The sequence below is a fragment of the Astatotilapia calliptera genome, chromosome 2 (genome assembly GCF_900246225.1).
Source record: "Astatotilapia calliptera chromosome 2, fAstCal1.2, whole genome shotgun sequence".
NCBI lineage: Eukaryota > Metazoa > Chordata > Actinopteri > Cichliformes > Cichlidae > Astatotilapia > Astatotilapia calliptera.
Genome location: NC_039303.1, coordinates 37,454,681 through 37,471,601, shown reverse-complemented (window position 1 = coordinate 37,471,601; position 16,921 = coordinate 37,454,681). Strand labels below are relative to the sequence as shown.

Here is a 16,921-nt window from a genome sequence, read left to right as displayed (position 1 = left end):
ACAAAACCTTGCATGCGTGGCATTTGCACGTGTTCCCCACACTTTCTGAAATGGTATCATATGGAGACACACACAGTTCTTGTGACAATGGCAAAGTCTCGCTTGAACTCCATCACCACTGTCTCATCACAGAAAGAAAATAAAAACAACAATAACAAAAAGAAAAAACAAGTCACAGACAAGACAGTTTCAATGTGACCTAAAACAAACATTTTCTTTGATTTGAGTCACAGTGGTTGATCTAAAATCCGCATCAACAGATAAAAAATGTGAAGCACCGACACAACAGTATAAAATTAAAAATTATTTGGTTTTTTTTGTTTATACTGTATCACTTCAGTAAAAGTGCACTTCAGATGCACTTTGTTACATTTGTCATGTTTTACACCTGCACTTTAACCCCGTGTTACCACGGCAACGGCAACGCGTCACACACAGGACTCCACCACACACACACACGCCGGTGAATCGGTTTCCGGTTCGGGTCTTTCTCCTGCAGAGAAGGGCTTCATGGCGGTAAAGAGGATATTTAAAGACTGAAATGCCAAATCCCGAGGACTGTCCGGTACTCTCGCTTTAACTGGAAAAATCGGTGCAAGTGGAGTCAGCGGCGCGTGGAGTGGATCGTATTGAGAGCTGCTGCAGCCAGTCAAGTCTTCTTAGTGGAGTCAAAATGGCGTCTGCGTGCCCACTCAGCTCTCGTCTAATCCGTTTGTGATTATTAGCGTGACAGCTCCATACATCCACCCTTGATTCGTTTCTACCGTTTCGGTTTCAAGCACTAAGTGCTTTTAAAAATTATTTTGTAGCGCCATGTCGGACTCCGAGGAGGAGAGCCAGGACAAGCAGCTAAAAATCGTAGTTGTGGGAGACGGAGCGAGTGGGAAGGTGAGACCACCACACAGACACAAACACAAAAACGGACACCTACTCAACGTTAATTAAGAGGTAATGCTCGAGAAAATGTAACTTGTCCACACTGCACACCATTTTTGCCTACTCAGTCACTTTCTGCTGACACTGTGCTGTCCACGCAGTAACCATGGCGACCGACGCTACTGTAGCCACGGCTGCTAATTAGCTAACAACAACGACAGAGGTAAATCACAACAACATCAACGTAACCCGGGGCGATTATGATTAAAGCTGACGTTTACACGGTCAAATAAACGCCTCAGTCCACGTGTCACTTTAGGTTCTCAATAAATTTTAGCCCACTTCTAGCTGTTATTCAGCACCTGTAGGGCTAACAGGCTAGCCAAGGACACACAAAACGAAAGCTGACGCTAAAGACAGTCAACTTCAGATGATGTTCAAAGGGTATAATTTATCTTTCGGATTTTTATTTGTCATTTTTACATTTTCATATTTAACCAATTTCATACCATACGGCTAATCTGTAAAGTACAAGTAAATTACAGTGACTAATAAAAATCAAATTTCCCCCTCAGCCATTGAGTTGCTACGTTTAGGCTTGTGGATCAGGAAAATGGCAACTGGACTAGTACGGTGACTTTCTACTGAACTGCCCCAACCTCTGAGCAGTTCATACACCACATTTATTCATGTGCAAGCGCTTTCTAACATTCACACACTCCAGTGGTTCCGTGGGGTGGGGGTAACTTGGGCTTTAGTGTCTCACCCATGAATACTTTGGCATGCAGACTAGAGGAGTCATGGATCAATCCACCGAATTTCTGCTTGGTGGACGACCCAGTCTTCCACCCACACAGCCACAGGATGTATTTTGTTTTATTCAATATATTGGTATATTAAGGCTGTAGTTTCAGCTGTATGGTTGGAAGCTTTTTTTTGCCTTTTTTGACTATTTTTGAGCAGCACTTTAAATTCAATTAAAGCGTGTGAATAAATTGTCAGCCCTTGTGCTCCACAAACCACACAGCTACAGGAGAATGATAGTTTGTTTAGTATTTAATCCCACCCGTGACTTTGTGTTTACAGGGGGTAACTAATCCTCGACGTCACTTCACTCCTACATTGTAAACCAGTAACACAGCTAGAACAGATATGTAACCATAACAGATATGTTAAAGCTCCCTAATTTCATTTCAACTAACACAATGTCATGGAGCATGCTGGAATATCCCGTGCAGTCGCTCCTAAGATGCTACACTATGCACAGCATTGGCAGTGTGTTTAGGATTATTGTCATGCTTGAAAATAAAGCCGCTGCCACTGAGATGCTTTCCAGATGGTATTGCATAGTGGCATAGTGGATAAAATCTGATACTTGTACTTTTCTGCAATCGTAATTTTATCAATTTTGACAAGATCCCCAACACTTGTTGGCAGCAGTGCAGCCCCAAACCATAAAAGAGCTTCCACTGTGTTTTTCAGATGACTGCAGTCAGTGTTGTGCCTCTCTGCTGACCTCAGTACGTGCCTACAAACATTTAAAATTTGGAGTCATCACTTCATAATACTTAATGCATGATTTTCAATGCGGTTCTTGTATATTTAGGATAGCAGCATTTCTCCCTGTTTCCCTTCCTTAAGAATGGCTTTTTACAGATTCAACTAAAGAAATGGAAACATTGTGAAAAATAGTTTTTACTAGCAGCATTGTGAGATGCTGCTAGTAAAAAATGCCCAAGGGTATATAATATAACACTGGTTCTTCCCTGAGTTAGATCCCTTTTTATTTTTAAATTATAAAGTCAGTGGCTTAACAATGAAAAATCTAAGGTAGGAGGATTGGACTGAAAATAGATGGAAAAAGCAGCTAGTGTCCAAAGAAAAACTTGGAAATCCTTTCAGCAAGCCAGGAGAACTACTGCTCAAAACCCCTTTAATAAATACAATAAAGTCATGCTGTTTGGAAGAAAAATATAAAGAAATAAAGGATGGCTCGAGACTTCTGCACAGTACTCTCGTTTGCAGGGAGAGGATAATAGAATGAAGATGTTACAAGTGAGCAACAAGCTTTGCACTGTACTCCTTTTGTTGTCAGAGTTTTCCTATACTTACGGTAAATCTTTGCATAACATTAATGAAAGTGCAGCGTTGTTAGCGGCTGTTGAACAACCTATTTCAGTACAAATAATCTACTGAAAATCAGTGATGTGACGATTTAATGACTGTCATTATGCCTGTCTAAAAGCTTGGCACATGAGTGAGCCCTACAACACTGGGGAACTGTGCGTTTACATTTTATATTTACTATGAGGAAATAAGGATAAAACCTAATTACCACAGAACGGACATAGGGGTACAATAAACAGCAGCATGAACTAAATCCTGTAAAAGTTTGAGAAATCTAAACCGGGTTTTTCTGGATGTAAGAAGATAATCTTTATCTTAATGCAAATACACAAATTTCCTCCAAAAGTTATTCACTGGTGTTCCAACTTAAAAAAAAAAGGAGTTTATCAATGTTTCTTTTTGCCCAATAAGAAAATCCAGGGGTCTGTTTTTACAGAGTTCATGGACTGTAGTTTTGATTCTATCTCAAAGATAGCTGATGGACTTAAACCAGAAGCAAACCTATTAAGTCTACCCAGCCCTTAATCCATGTTGCATGTGCTGCTGAACATAGTTTTAGGACATGTGCCTGTGGTTTGGTCCTGTAATGTAGCGCTGAGATTGAATTTATGCCATGAAAAAATATTTGTTTATGCATTTATCCACAGTCTAATTGCCACCCACAGCTTGTATTTCAGTTCAGGAGGATTATGTCTATGTCAGACCCTGATGAAGGCTTCTAGATGATAATGTGTTGGTCTGTTATGTTGTTTCTTTTTTGTGCGTGTGTGCTTGAAAAAAAAAGTTAAAATATCACGTTGGTTATTTTTTATCGTTATACTTGAGCCACATAATACAGTACCTGGATTTAAAGGATTTTGTTTTAAATTCTGTTTTCATCCAGAGCTGTTTATCAGTATGATGTGTAGACTCTGGGACTTCACGTGTCCTGTTAAAGTATTTTTATTTGTAAAAATCTTTCCTGCCAGAATTTTATCAGTCTGCTTATTCTATAACTTTTCATAGTCATACTAAAATAAAATTTACTTCAACAGAAACTGGAGGACAATCCTTAACTTATTGCATAAAAATGATTGGAAACTATAGTTTATTACATTAAAATGTTTTAAAACTTGCGAGAGATAACATAAACATTACAGGTATGATAAACACAAATATAGGCGTTAAATGAAAAAGCTTGTTCCAAATTAAAATATTTCAACAAAACATATCATTTATGCTTAAAAAATCTTTTTCTGACCACCTTGTTTCAGTGAAATGCATATTTTCATTTTTCTGAATAATAATCAAAGCATGATGATGAATTCTCCAAGTCCCTTTATATTAAACTGCTGTTGTTCTCGCGTCTAAAACTCGGCACTGTGTAGGAACATAGAGGGTATAACAGTTGATAAAGACTGCAATTTGCTTTGCCTGGCTTTTGCAGCTGCTGGTTGTTTTCCATCAGTATGCCTTTTCTCTTCTGGCCAAGGACTCTCATTTGGCTCCAGAGAGAGGCCCTATTTAAGAAAATTATGCCTGGAAGCCCTTTTGAGAAATGTTGCTGTTTTCTCAGTTGATAGAATAAAATAACAGTGGGAAGAAAAACACATATGAAGACTTGTAATATAGTTGTTGCATTGCTAAACCTACACAAGCTAGTTAGTTCCTGTCCCCTTTCAAAGGCACTGGACTGAATCATATTCATTAAAGTCACTTAAAAAGACTTGGAATAAAAAGGCCTAACTTACATCAACAACAGTGGATTTTTTCCTAGTTACACCAAACAATCATTTGCAGCAGTGCATGGAGGTTGTCATGACAATTCGGCTATGTTTCGTCGTCTTCTTCTTCACCGCATCTCGAATCCCAGAGTGAACATGAATGTAATGCAGGGATGTCAAGTGCCTGTCGGCTACACATCCCCTTTCAAAACTGATTTCTTGGTCCTCTGGGAGAAAGAAAATGAATGTAGCAGTAATGGTGAGACCCAATGAGAAAAATGAATGTTCTCATTCTGGAAAGTCGACATTTTTTTTCTTTTGGGGTGTGTGTGCAGAGAACACACAACTCAACTCAGTTCCCAGTAGATACGCTACATTAATAACCCTCCTCACGCTGCTGCCAGGTGTCAGCTCGTCACTGTCTGAATGACTTACCTGCTTGTCTGTTTTGGGCAGAAAACAGGAGCCCTGCCCCCCGTTTTTGAGTAGGCACCGCTGACTGACATCTTGAATGCCGTTTCCCCCCTTATTAATGTCAATTTGCTCAGCAAATTGCAATCGGATCCGTTTTTCTTGGACAGCATTTTCAGCGATATTTTTGCTTGTGGTTGGTTGTCCATTCAGAAGTACAGCGAGATGTGGGGAGGCTTGTCCACCTGAGCGAGATGTTTTTAAAATATGGAGTCTCACATTTAGCCAGGCTCTTAAGGTGCTGGGTCTGACTTACACACAGGTCCATTTTTCAACCTGAGTTATAAGCCACTCGGTTTTTCCTAAATATTTGCTGTTCTCTGACCCATAGGCTAAAAAGGAGCTTTAGGCACAGGCCCTGTACATTAATGGATATTATACAACACCAACATTTATATTGGTTTTAACTGTTTAGGGAAAATAAGGAGGCAGTTTGATACCATGCTCCCTCTTTTGAATTGCATCACATTGCTTGCCATATTTTTTTCCCCCTCCCTCCCTGTTTCTTGTTTCAGTAGAACTTCCCCCCATTTCCCGGCATTGGTATCACTGTTGACCCTGTACTGTTCTCTGTTTGAGTGTCAGGATTACGCCAGCTTTTACATTCGCTGGTTAGCTCCAATTGTACGGTGGAAAAAAAAGGACTACGCAGAGGGAAGTGAGCCAAGCTACTGAAATGCCAAGACAAATGGCCAACGAGGCCAACACGAGCATGTGGAATAAATTTTTGCTGTCCGAGCTTGTTATGCCTGTGTTGTCAGTGATTGTTTGGGCTACTTAAATGACCGATTTTCTCCTTGTTGCGTCAGTCAACTCTAGTAATTTTTCAGTCACTCTTGAGTCTGTGACACACTTCACAGGCTGAGATTAAAAAAGTCTGCAGGTCTTGAACCTTTAGAGAATTAGGGGATAAAACCTTATTCTGCACCCCGAAGGAAGTGTGAATCAAAAGCGCCTTTGGCAAAGGTTAGAATTACTCAATCAACAGGGTTAATTAAAAGATTAGGTTTACTTATAGTGGCATTCACAAGAAAACAAAAACTATTTACTTTAAGAAATTCTTTGTAAACCTTGATAAGGGGTGTCTGAAATGGCACCTACCCTGGAGAAATAGGGGCAAAAGCCTGTGTTATTTGAAGCATTATCTGACTGTACCTAAAGCTGCTGAGCATGAATGGAGGTAGATAAGGGCACGGGCTCAAGTGAAAGCTTAATGGATTGAAAGAGAATTTAGTTTTAAGTCCTCTAACCCTCAGTGATTGTCAAGCACCACATTAAAATGCATTTTCTGCCACATGAACACTCAGGGAATCCCACTGCTTCACTTCTCCGTTGTGTTTATGCAAGCACACTGCTCTAAAGATAGCTAATAGATGTTCAGCACCTCATTTTTCCCCCTATCCTCATCCATCAAAATGAATTAAACTTGGCATGTCAGGCCTGCTCTATGAATTCCCATGAATTCCCCCCCCCCCAAAACACAACAGTGACAGTGATGGAGGTTTTATAATTTGTGGCAATTATTAGGTCTGCAGTCCGGAGACATGACACATACTCTGACACCTGTTTTGGTAATTCGCATTGATTTTCACTGTCACATCCAGCAGAGGAGGCAGGCATTTACATCAGACCCGTCTAGTCAATCACAGAGTATTTGTGGGAGCTTAAAATGGATGTGAATGATCACAAGTTTCAAGGTTTTGCTTCCAAAGAAATGCTCATTGTGGCTCCATGCTATTGTGGTAAAAAAAAAAAATCACACAGAAGTGTTGTTATATGATAAATTATACCCTTGTATTTTTAGACATTTTAGAAAATAAAATATTGTGAAAAGCTTATTTTGGCTTTCGGTTGGTGTGAATGAAATCAAAGTTTTTCTTCTGCTGCTCTCCAATGACATGTTGCTTTTTTCAAGAAGTTCTTTAATGTAATATACCGTATATTTTCTCTGGAAGGAATTTTGCAGCGTCTTGCATTTTTCTTGGTCTATGTTGCGATTTGAATGTGTATGTGTAAATATATGAGACACATAATATGCACCCAATGACGGTTTGTCCCTGAATCCTTAAAGCATTTTCTTTTTAACTGTTTTGAAAGACGTATATTAAAGTCTCGCTGATAGCTGGAAAGTTGTTTGGCACTCATTCTCCACCTCTCTCCTTTTGTCTTTTTGTTTCAGACATCACTCGCCACCAGATTTGCACAAGAGGCCTTTGGGAAGCAGTACAAACAAACCATTGGTCTGGATTTCTTTCTGAAGAGAATTAGCCTTCCAGGTGAGACACCTTTGTAATCGTTCGGAGACGTGTGTGTTGCACGAGTGTGATGATGATGATAATGATAATGATGATGACTGATGATAATGCACAGCGAATGCTTAAAACACAACAGACTGTGTTAACTGTGAGAGGCTGTTTGAATTCTGTATATCTGCTAGAGGTGGGAATCACCATACATCCCACGATATGATATTATTGCAATTTTTTTTAAATATTTTGCGATATTCAGATTCTACATACATAAAGGTAAACTTTATCAATATTCATTTTATCTAATATCAAAGTCTCGCACTCAGTCTTTCTCTCATTTCAGTTTTATTGTTGACAAACTGAACGGTTTGTATTACAGTCTAGTCCAACTAAACTGAATGCAACCATCTGGTACAATTACAGCTATTCTGAACTATGCAATTTATGAAAACTATGCAGCCCCTTCAGCAACTGAAGAATTTGAAAGTAAATTAAAACAAAACATAATTTTACATAAAATAAAAAAGTTTTAAACTTAATTAAAATAAAACACGTCTTAAATTAAAATAAGTAAACACTCATGTTTATTGCTGCCAAAAAAGAGTTAAACACATTTGGACAGTGAAGGAATGTCAGGATTGTTGCTCAGAAAAAGGATCAACATGCTCTGAAGTCAGAGCACAAAAACCTTTTTTGTAACAAAATATCGATTTCTGCTGTCCCTGTATCGATACATCATTAGCAAACAAAATATCACGATACTACACAGTATCGATTTGTTCCCCCACCCCTAATATCTGCCTTAAGATTTTAGATCTTGTGTTTACTTAAAATTATGAGGGGTGAGTAGAGTATTAATAGAAAAGTTAATGAAGGTTCGACAAATAGGCTTGTTGTTCGCCGTCGCTTTTATTTCTGTTTTCCTGTTCTGCCATTTCCAGACAACTTCAGGTAAACTCAGAAGCTGAATGTGTCTTTTCTGGGAGCTCCTCATTGTAGAGTGTCTGTCATTTCTCAGGCTTATTCACTTTGAAAGGTCTTCTCTCCAGAGCAAACAGCACACACTCCCTCTCTTCTTTTTGAGTTGGGTTGGGGGGTTTCACAAGGCCAATGGACAGGTTATGTCCAAACGGGCAAGCCTTGCTCATAATTCTGTGGGCACGGTACAGAGTAAATACATTAACATTTTATATCCATAACGCTGATCCCCCAAGATCAACTGATCTTTGTCCTGCACTACATAAAACATTGATGTTCCTATTTGTTTAGGTTGAGCGCGCAGAAATAAAGCCACACTTTGTTTCCCCTTTAGATCTGTAAAATAAATGTTTATTGACGAATGCTATATTTAGACGAAAGCACTCCGTTTTTACTTCCTACCATGTGAAATGGGGATTTTCAGCATTTTAAATGGCATTTCTTGAGCCCTGCCAAAGCCTAAGCTCCAGAAATTTGCAAAGTGGCTCCATTCTTTCATTACTAATAAAACAACATTAAGCGAGGGCAAATTAAGTGCTAAAAGTAAAAGTTATGCTGATTTGTGACTTGGCTGAAGGATTCTATTTTGACTTTGTGTCAGTTTCAGCTTATGAGACTTAGGAGAACTAAACCCCCAAAAATGCTGTGGTGGAGTTGGGATGAAAAGAACCAACCATAAGCATAGGCTGGGCTCGGCTCCTTAATATGAGCTCGAACAAACGCTATTGATTGTGTGACTTCTCTTTCCAGTAAGTTTTGTTCCTGAAATAATCACAGATCTTTTTAGCGTTAAATTCGAAGCTTTGTTTGAATATAGTGTACATATGTCTGTATCACTGGGGCAGCAACAACACTGGGTTCAACAGCGGACTTGTTAAATGGCCCATTTTCTGGGGAATTGGGTGTTGATGAGCTGATGAAGAGGAGGGTGGCTGTACAAGCTGGGTGGTCCCAAACTTTGTTAGGACCCCCACCTTGCCTTGTATTGGAGAGGTTGTGTGGTTCTCTGGGTCTCTATGGGGCTGTAAGGGTCTTTTGCAGCAGGGGGGAGAGTAGCCTATAGCCAGCGTTGGCCCCTCTCACCATGAAGGCCCAGCTTGTCAAACTTAATGTACATTTTCCAATGTGGGGAGAGGTGAGGCGAGGCCGACTGGCACACAACAGCCTCCTCTGTGTGTGCTTTTTATAACAATACCTCTTCCAGATGTCCCTGCCAAACCAGTGAGGTACAGGCGGTGAAGGGGATTGAGTAGAGGTGAAATTTACTTGATAAATCCTGTCAGAGTTCAGCCTTCAGAAGCTTTTATCCTGCGCCACCTTCAAGACACTGGTTTTTCTTACCTTGTTATCAGTTTTTAAGGCTTGTCTGCAGTTTTCACTTTTTCCAAAGTGCGAGGTGAAAAATGTCAGCCCTGCAAAGTCAGCATGAATCTTTGAAACACAAATAAAGCTAGCGTCTGAGCACAGTGGATGGGTGGGGATGGGTCTTTAAGACACCAGGGAGCCATTATTCATCACACTTCTCAATGTAGCTTTACATTGACACTGTATAGTCTAGATCAAGTGACTGTAACCCTCAGCGTTTCCTTCCCGCACCTTAAAAAGGGGACCTGTGAAGGGTTTGAGTCGTCCAGCCGTGTCCAGCCGTGTCCACTGTGTATGCTCAGCTCCCCATTGCTCCTGGGCCTTCATCACACCAACATAAACTCCTCACTGTCTGGTCCTCCCTCCTCCTCTTTTTTTGACTTTTTTTTTCAACCACCCCTTTCATTTTCCAGAGGAAGAAAATATTTATTTGGATTTGGTTTTTGTGCCCGTCTTTCTCTCTCCCCCTCTCATCCACTCCTCCTTTCTCTTTCCACAGGCATAAGGACAACAGTCTTCTTTTCCTCTTATTTTCTGTTTAATTATTGCTATTTTTCTTAACAGCACATAATTCTCTTCACTTTCCTTACTTGGCAGGTTATGGCACAATGCAAACAGCTCTTCCTAGACTAATAAGAAGTCTTTTTTTTTACTGCCAGTGTATTAAGAATGTTTAAATTAGAGGGTAAGCGTACCTATTTCATCTCCCCTCAATCTCTGGGCTGGATATTCTTGGATGTGAGGTGTAGGTGATCTGCCAGTTCAAGAGCGCTAAGCATGAAAGATTAATTCCTGATTTATTGTTTCCATTATGTAAATCAACAATGTTGACTTTTATTATGGAAATCGCTCACCCAAAAATACAGGCTCCAATTACAGCTTACTTATCATTTCCACAGGATCTTGAGCTTTGTTAAAACAAACAAGTTAAAAGGAAATACAACATCTGGAGTAGAAACCCGCAAATTGGCCTTATCATTTTTTTTATTTGTGTTTTTTAACTGGTTAGCAGATAAATGCATTTTAGGAAATGAAAGTGCGAATGTAAACTCTAAAAGCCTCTTTGCCTCCCTTACAGAGTAGACCTTTGTATTTTTTGTCATTTAAATGTCAGTTTTTTCTAATATTGGAGTTTTTATGTTTTTTCTCTTTACCACAGGCAATTTGAACGTCACCCTGCAGGTGTGGGACATAGGAGGCCAAACATTAGGAGGGAAAATGCTGGATAAATACGTATATGGAGCTCATGTAAGGGCGCACAGAGAACCAGCTTTTTATTCTATATAACAAACATGTAGACATCTCTATTTATGCTGCCACTTCCTCTCTGGGAACTTAAGCCCTCTAACATGAAGAGAAAAAAACTCAGGAAGGAAAGAAATTTGTAAATCTGCAAACCAAATGTTAATACATGATTTGTCACATTGGAGAATAAAGTCATGGGAAGCACAGGAAGAATTAGTTTCCAGTTTGGTAATATCCGTGTATTGGTGACTCTGTGCATGCTTATTATTACAGTCTCAGCAGTCATTCAAAGCCTGCCACTCCCTCCCTGTGGAGGGAAATCATAATAAACTGTCATTTGGATTCATAGTGAAGTGCAGCAGGTCAGTGGAGCTTTAAAAAAATCCCTATATCTCTAGTTTTCACAGAGCTGCCAGACTTGGGTGGTTAAACTGAAAAATGTTGATAATACTGTAGGTCAACACTGTGAGCAATAAGTATAGTTGTAACCACAAAGGATTTGCAATTATATGACAAATGCAAGTAATTTGACTTATTTTGTAGGCTAAGTAACTTCCAGTGTTTTGATAATATTTGCCTCATATGCACAAAAGCTGACATGACTAAATGATCTGTTGACTCTCACCTTTTATTTAATGCTTGTTCACTGGAAAATTTTACATGCTGTTGATTAACATGACAGCCGAGCTTTGTACAAACACAACAGTTTGTGTCGGTGCTTACCAGTTTATACGCCGCAACTTAAGTGCCCGCAGGTAGCTGTGTTGTTTTACAGCAGATGACACACTCGTTCACCTTTAGATCATATCTTGTTTGAAAAGCCTAATCCTAAAACCAGTACTGAAGCTCTAAAAACATGCAGCAGTACGAGAATACATTTTTGTAATGTTTATCCTTAGAACCTGGATAAACGGTTGAGCATTCTTGTTCATTTCAGAAATCTATTTGGCTTAATTAAAGTCAATTTTTTCTCTTGATGTTTGCTCTAATATTATCTCTGTGTTCTTCCTTCGTGAGAAAAATCTGGTGCATCACACCGCCCCATTACGGCACTCTGCTTTGGGAGTTTGTCATTAGGGAAGTGTAGAAGTTTCACACCTTTTGTTCGGCACTGTGCATCCTGTAATCAATCATGGCTGTTCAGAGAGGCTCGCTGTAATTGTCAAGAGGGGTAAGCTGTCGTCGCCGACCATGCGTGTTGTGACAGTGCGTGTCCGTCGGACAAAAAGCAACAGACACCCCTCCAGTCATGTTGCATCATGCAGTAAACGTAGAGACATTTACTCTGGCTCATGTTCATTTCTAGACCCTTTTGAAAAGGCGAAGCCTTGTGTAGTTAGAGATAGTTGACTCATGCGATTATTATTTGTCTTGCACTGTGCAAGCACCTCTTGTATCTGTTTGCTTTTTGATTAATTTATGTGTTCATGTAAACAGCTCCTTCTGGCCTGAGTGTTTAACCAAACACGGCTCTTGTATCGTTGCATGACTGTTTCTGTCGTGCAGCGAGCGTTTAGGATTATGGAGGGAGGAGAAAAAATGTCTCGAAGCAGACAACCTTCATTCATTAGCTCAGACAGCAGATAACCAAACCTGACCTCCATCCTGCAGTGAATCTGCAGTATGCTTACACAACTGGGAGTAATTTATGTGCAAATCACTATTTTCATAATAAAAAAAGATCCTCAGCTTCGTTTTAGTTTCATGATAGTACTAAAGTTATGTTTGAGTGAATGAGTGTGACCCCTACTCTAAGAAGTGGAGCAGTGCCACCTACTGTTGCCTTCCTGGCTCAATTATATTCATGAATGTGACTATGTGGGTCAAAAATGAGTAACTGCCTCCCACTTGATTCCCTCAGAAGCAGCTGATTATTATTTTTTTCTCGGTCCAGCTACTTATCATATATTAACATTAAAATGCCACGCAGAATTAAGATTATTTTCAAAATCACAGCCCCTTTAAGTACATATTGATCAGTCAACATTTTTTGTTAAATGTCCCCGACCCTTAAAAGTTTACCTAAAATACACTTTTTACAAAGTTCTCCTCAAAAAATAGATAAAGCGTTGCAGCATCTTTGTATTGAAACTATGATATATCCTACAATATTATTGCTCAGTGTTGACTATAAAAAATGTGGTGAAAAAAATTTATTTGGCTTTTTAAAAAATAATAAATTAGTATTTGCATCTTTAAACGGCACGATTTCAGCCAGCCCCTGTATACTTCAAGAGCTTCTGAAAATATGTACAGTATTGGAGAGTAGGTAGGTAAAATTTTACAGATTTGACACAATCCCACACAGGTCGCCCCACTAGGAGCAATCAATTACTTTTACAGAATGATCCTTGTTGGTAGAAAATAATCAGTATACATCTGTTATAAATGTGAACTTCTGAAATTGGTGTTTGTTAGCATTAACACTGTTTGCCTCCTCTTTGTCCAATACAGGGGGTTCTACTGGTATACGATATCACCAACTACCAGAGCTTTGAGAATCTAGAGGATTGGTTTAGCATGGTCAAGAAGGCCAACGAGGAATCTGATATTCAGCCAGTTATCTCCTTGGTAGGCAACAAAAGTAAGTATTGCACGAACAAAAAATAAAATGCACACAAAAAAGACCATAGACACAGACTATAAGAATGATTACACTGCTTTGAAAGAACTTTATTTGCAGGATTTTTATTTCAGAAGCTGCATATGAAATTAGGTTATTACAGGTTTTTGTTTGAGTATTTTACCCTGATGCATTTTTCATCTGAGTGCCTGTGTTTGTGTGGAGGAGTGCATATGTGATGGTAGCAGACGTGTTTGTTAGAGCACCAGATAACTGATTGGTGTGATAAGAGAGCGAAGTTTGAGAGCGATGGGAATGCTGATGTTTGTGAACTCCTGGGCGTGACTGATGATGATTTAATATGGGCCAGCAGACCGAGGCTACCGCTTATCTGCCCCCCTCACCCATCCCACAGTCTGATTCTGCTCTCCTGTCCCAAATCGGTTAAGGTGAGGGACTGGACATTAACCAGACGGCTCTTTTCCTATTAGCCTGCAGCCGTCCCAGCATCTCCAAAATAAAGACCAATAATGATGACTCTTTTAAACATCCCCGTGACAGATGTGGAGTCATGGCTGCCGTTGTGTTATTTTAAAGCGAGGCGTCACTGTGTGTGTGTGTTATGGTGACTGTCCACCTTCCCAGGCAATGATGAACGGTCAACAGAGCGGTGCCTACACACAGGAAACTCGCTAATGTTACTCAACGCAGATCATAGGTCACGGTTTAATTCGCCTGTCTAGAGCAGATTCTCTTGTCTTCACATCCGTTGCGTTTTCTAATGCCCCGGCTTTAACAGTGGGCGCCTCTGTATTTAGGCTGGAGTTTGGGATGTGCTGGTGAGTGTGTGTACTGTAATACTTAAGTAGTGTACATCCCGCTGTCAAGCTCCTCATCCACGCCCCCCCACACCCACCACCCCCACAGTTACTTTACCTCTAATGGCTCTAATGCTGAGAATGGTCCATGTGTGTTTTTTCTGTTCCTACACACTGAAAAAAAGAAAAACACAATCCCACACAGATTGCCCCACTAGGAGCAATCAATTACTTTGCGAGAGTAAGAATCCCCGAACCCTCCCATGGTGTCCGTTTTCTTTATTTTATATTTTCCAGGGTGCTCGGCAAAGTTAGTCTAGATATTCTTTTAATCTATTTTGCAAAACATCTACTGTTTTGTAGTACTGTGGCTCTTCCCTCCTCCAATTGTAATACTTTAACAGTGTTGTGAGCATATGAAAACACAGCATTCTTTGGTGAGCAGAGTTTAGATGGCTTTTGAATAGTTCCCATGATGTTGGGCTGAATGAGGCAGCATGTTTGTGACAACCAAAATAGAAGTACAGACATAACAAGGAGCTTATAAAAACACTACAGATTTATGTCTCTGTGATGTCTTAGGGGGAGATTGTGGTGTTTCACCACTCAGATATTTTTAGTGGTTCCACTTAGATTAACTTAAGGTGAACAGTGGCTGTGGTAATACTTACTTTAGTGGCCGTTTACTGCTGGAAGAATATTCAGATAAAAAAATATCTATAACAGTATTATAACAAGTTGATTTGAATACTAATAAAAGTCAACATGCATGCTTCAGTCAGATAATACTGTATTTGGCTTAGTGACAGCTACTATACACTGAGCTTTAAAATCCAGTACTACTACTCTTCCTGCCTTCTACTCTAATTTGAACACTGTCTTCTTTTCCCCGTGTACGGTAATTGAGCCGTCGAAGCAGACAGGTTCATTAGTGATGCCGTCCCCTCCTCTCCTTACCCTGGCCTGGCTGCCCTCCTGTGCCATGTCGCTGCTGGGAAACAGCCTTTCCTTTCTTCGGCTTTGAATGACCAGCTAGGGTTAAGTGTACTTGTTAAGCATCAGTATGCTGCACCCCATAACCCTCAACCTGCTGCCCAGAGTCTTATGTCAAATAATGGCACCACTTGTAACAATTCAGAGAGGGAGCCCATGAAATGTTTTATTGAGGGCTCACATATGTGCACAGAATTATTTATGCAGTTGCATGCACACACATGCACTTAGGTGAAAGAACACACTAGTCGAATTTCTGGGAAAACATTGGTAATGGAAGAATCCTAAGCTTCTGGTCTGTCTAAACACACTATAATGTTTATTACAGTGCATCCTCACGTAATACCGTATGGTACACAGGAACCTCTCAAGAGATATGTTGGCTTGTTATGCGGTCATCCCTTCCAACACTTGAATGCTTCATTTTTAGTGAAGTAACAAGTGCTGTGTGTTTTGAAAGTGCTCCAGATGATAAATTCTCCCTCTTTCTGCTTCAGCTGCGATGAGCCTGTTTGTGACTGTTTGCTTTTTAAACGAGAGATTGTCTGAAATCTGTGATTTAACAAAGCAAAAGCACAAAACCGTGGCAGTATTGATCCATATTTTTGCATCTTTTTTTTTTTTTTTTTTTTTTGCCAGTCCCGTTTGGCTCTTTTGCCATCAGAATTGTTGTCTAAAGGCAAAGAAAGATGCCCAACGGATTTACTTTACCACATATTTTTGCATCTTAATAAGAGCTGTTAAAATTGGCATACAGTGCTGTTGTGTTGAAATAACTGATGTTACTGTTCAAAATTAGTACCCATATTTCTTTGTAGGCATTAACTCTGTATCGTTTATCAAACCAATTTGTTTTTATTAAGTAGGGATCACAGGACCATGGCTCCCTCCCACCCATCACCGTTCCCATTGCCAGTGCTCTTTCCCTCAGGAACTCCACAGCATCCATCATTGACTTGTACAGCCCTTATTTGGGTGACTTAAATGGGTTCAGTTCTCTTAACCCTGCCTCATCACTCATGGGCTTTTGCTCTGTGGTTCTAACACTGTTCATTGCTGATCCACTCAGGCCTGCCCTGGGAAACATCTCTTCTGCAAGAAGATAAGGTGCCCGCATGAATGGAATCTAACCCTTCCTGCTTTCTTCTTGTGTTCTGTTTCTTTCTTTTCTAAGCCCTTATCTTGTTCCATCTCTCAAACATACTTGTGCCTTCATTTTCAGCCCTGTGCAAACACTGACTCTTTCAATTAAACACACTTATACCTACAAGTCCTCTTATCTCTCACATGTGTAGACCAACACCTCCGCTGTAGCTGCCTTTGGTTACTGTAATGTCTTTTCATTGGCTCTGCGTTTCTGTTGTGTTTAACAACACACATGTGTTTGCTTTCTGCACGCTACGACAGATCTCACTGCATACCGTTACCCGTTGCACTTCCCTCTCCCCGGTTTTCCATCCAACCATATGAAAGTTAAAGTGAAACATGGATCTTTCCTTACTCTGGATTCTCTTGAAGCATGTCCGTACCCAA

At 40.0% G+C, this 16,921-nt stretch overlaps 1 protein-coding gene across 4 annotated transcripts in view; it reads left to right on the top strand.

The window, feature by feature from the left end:
- The first annotated feature begins 416 nt into the window (after nucleotides 1-416).
- Nucleotides 417-16,921, top strand: part of rab28 (RAB28, member RAS oncogene family) — a 36,932-nt gene continuing 20,427 nt past the window's right edge. For all 4 annotated transcript variants that reach the window (XM_026146910.1, XM_026146890.1, XM_026146900.1 and 1 more), the window contains exons 1-4: nucleotides 417-888; nucleotides 7,357-7,453; nucleotides 10,929-11,017; nucleotides 13,469-13,598. In XM_026146910.1, coding sequence (XP_026002695.1) covers nucleotides 814-888; nucleotides 7,357-7,453; nucleotides 10,929-11,017; nucleotides 13,469-13,598 — 391 coding nt within the window. In that variant the 5' untranslated portion in view covers nucleotides 417-813. The remainder of the gene's footprint in view (nucleotides 889-7,356; nucleotides 7,454-10,928; nucleotides 11,018-13,468; nucleotides 13,599-16,921) is intronic.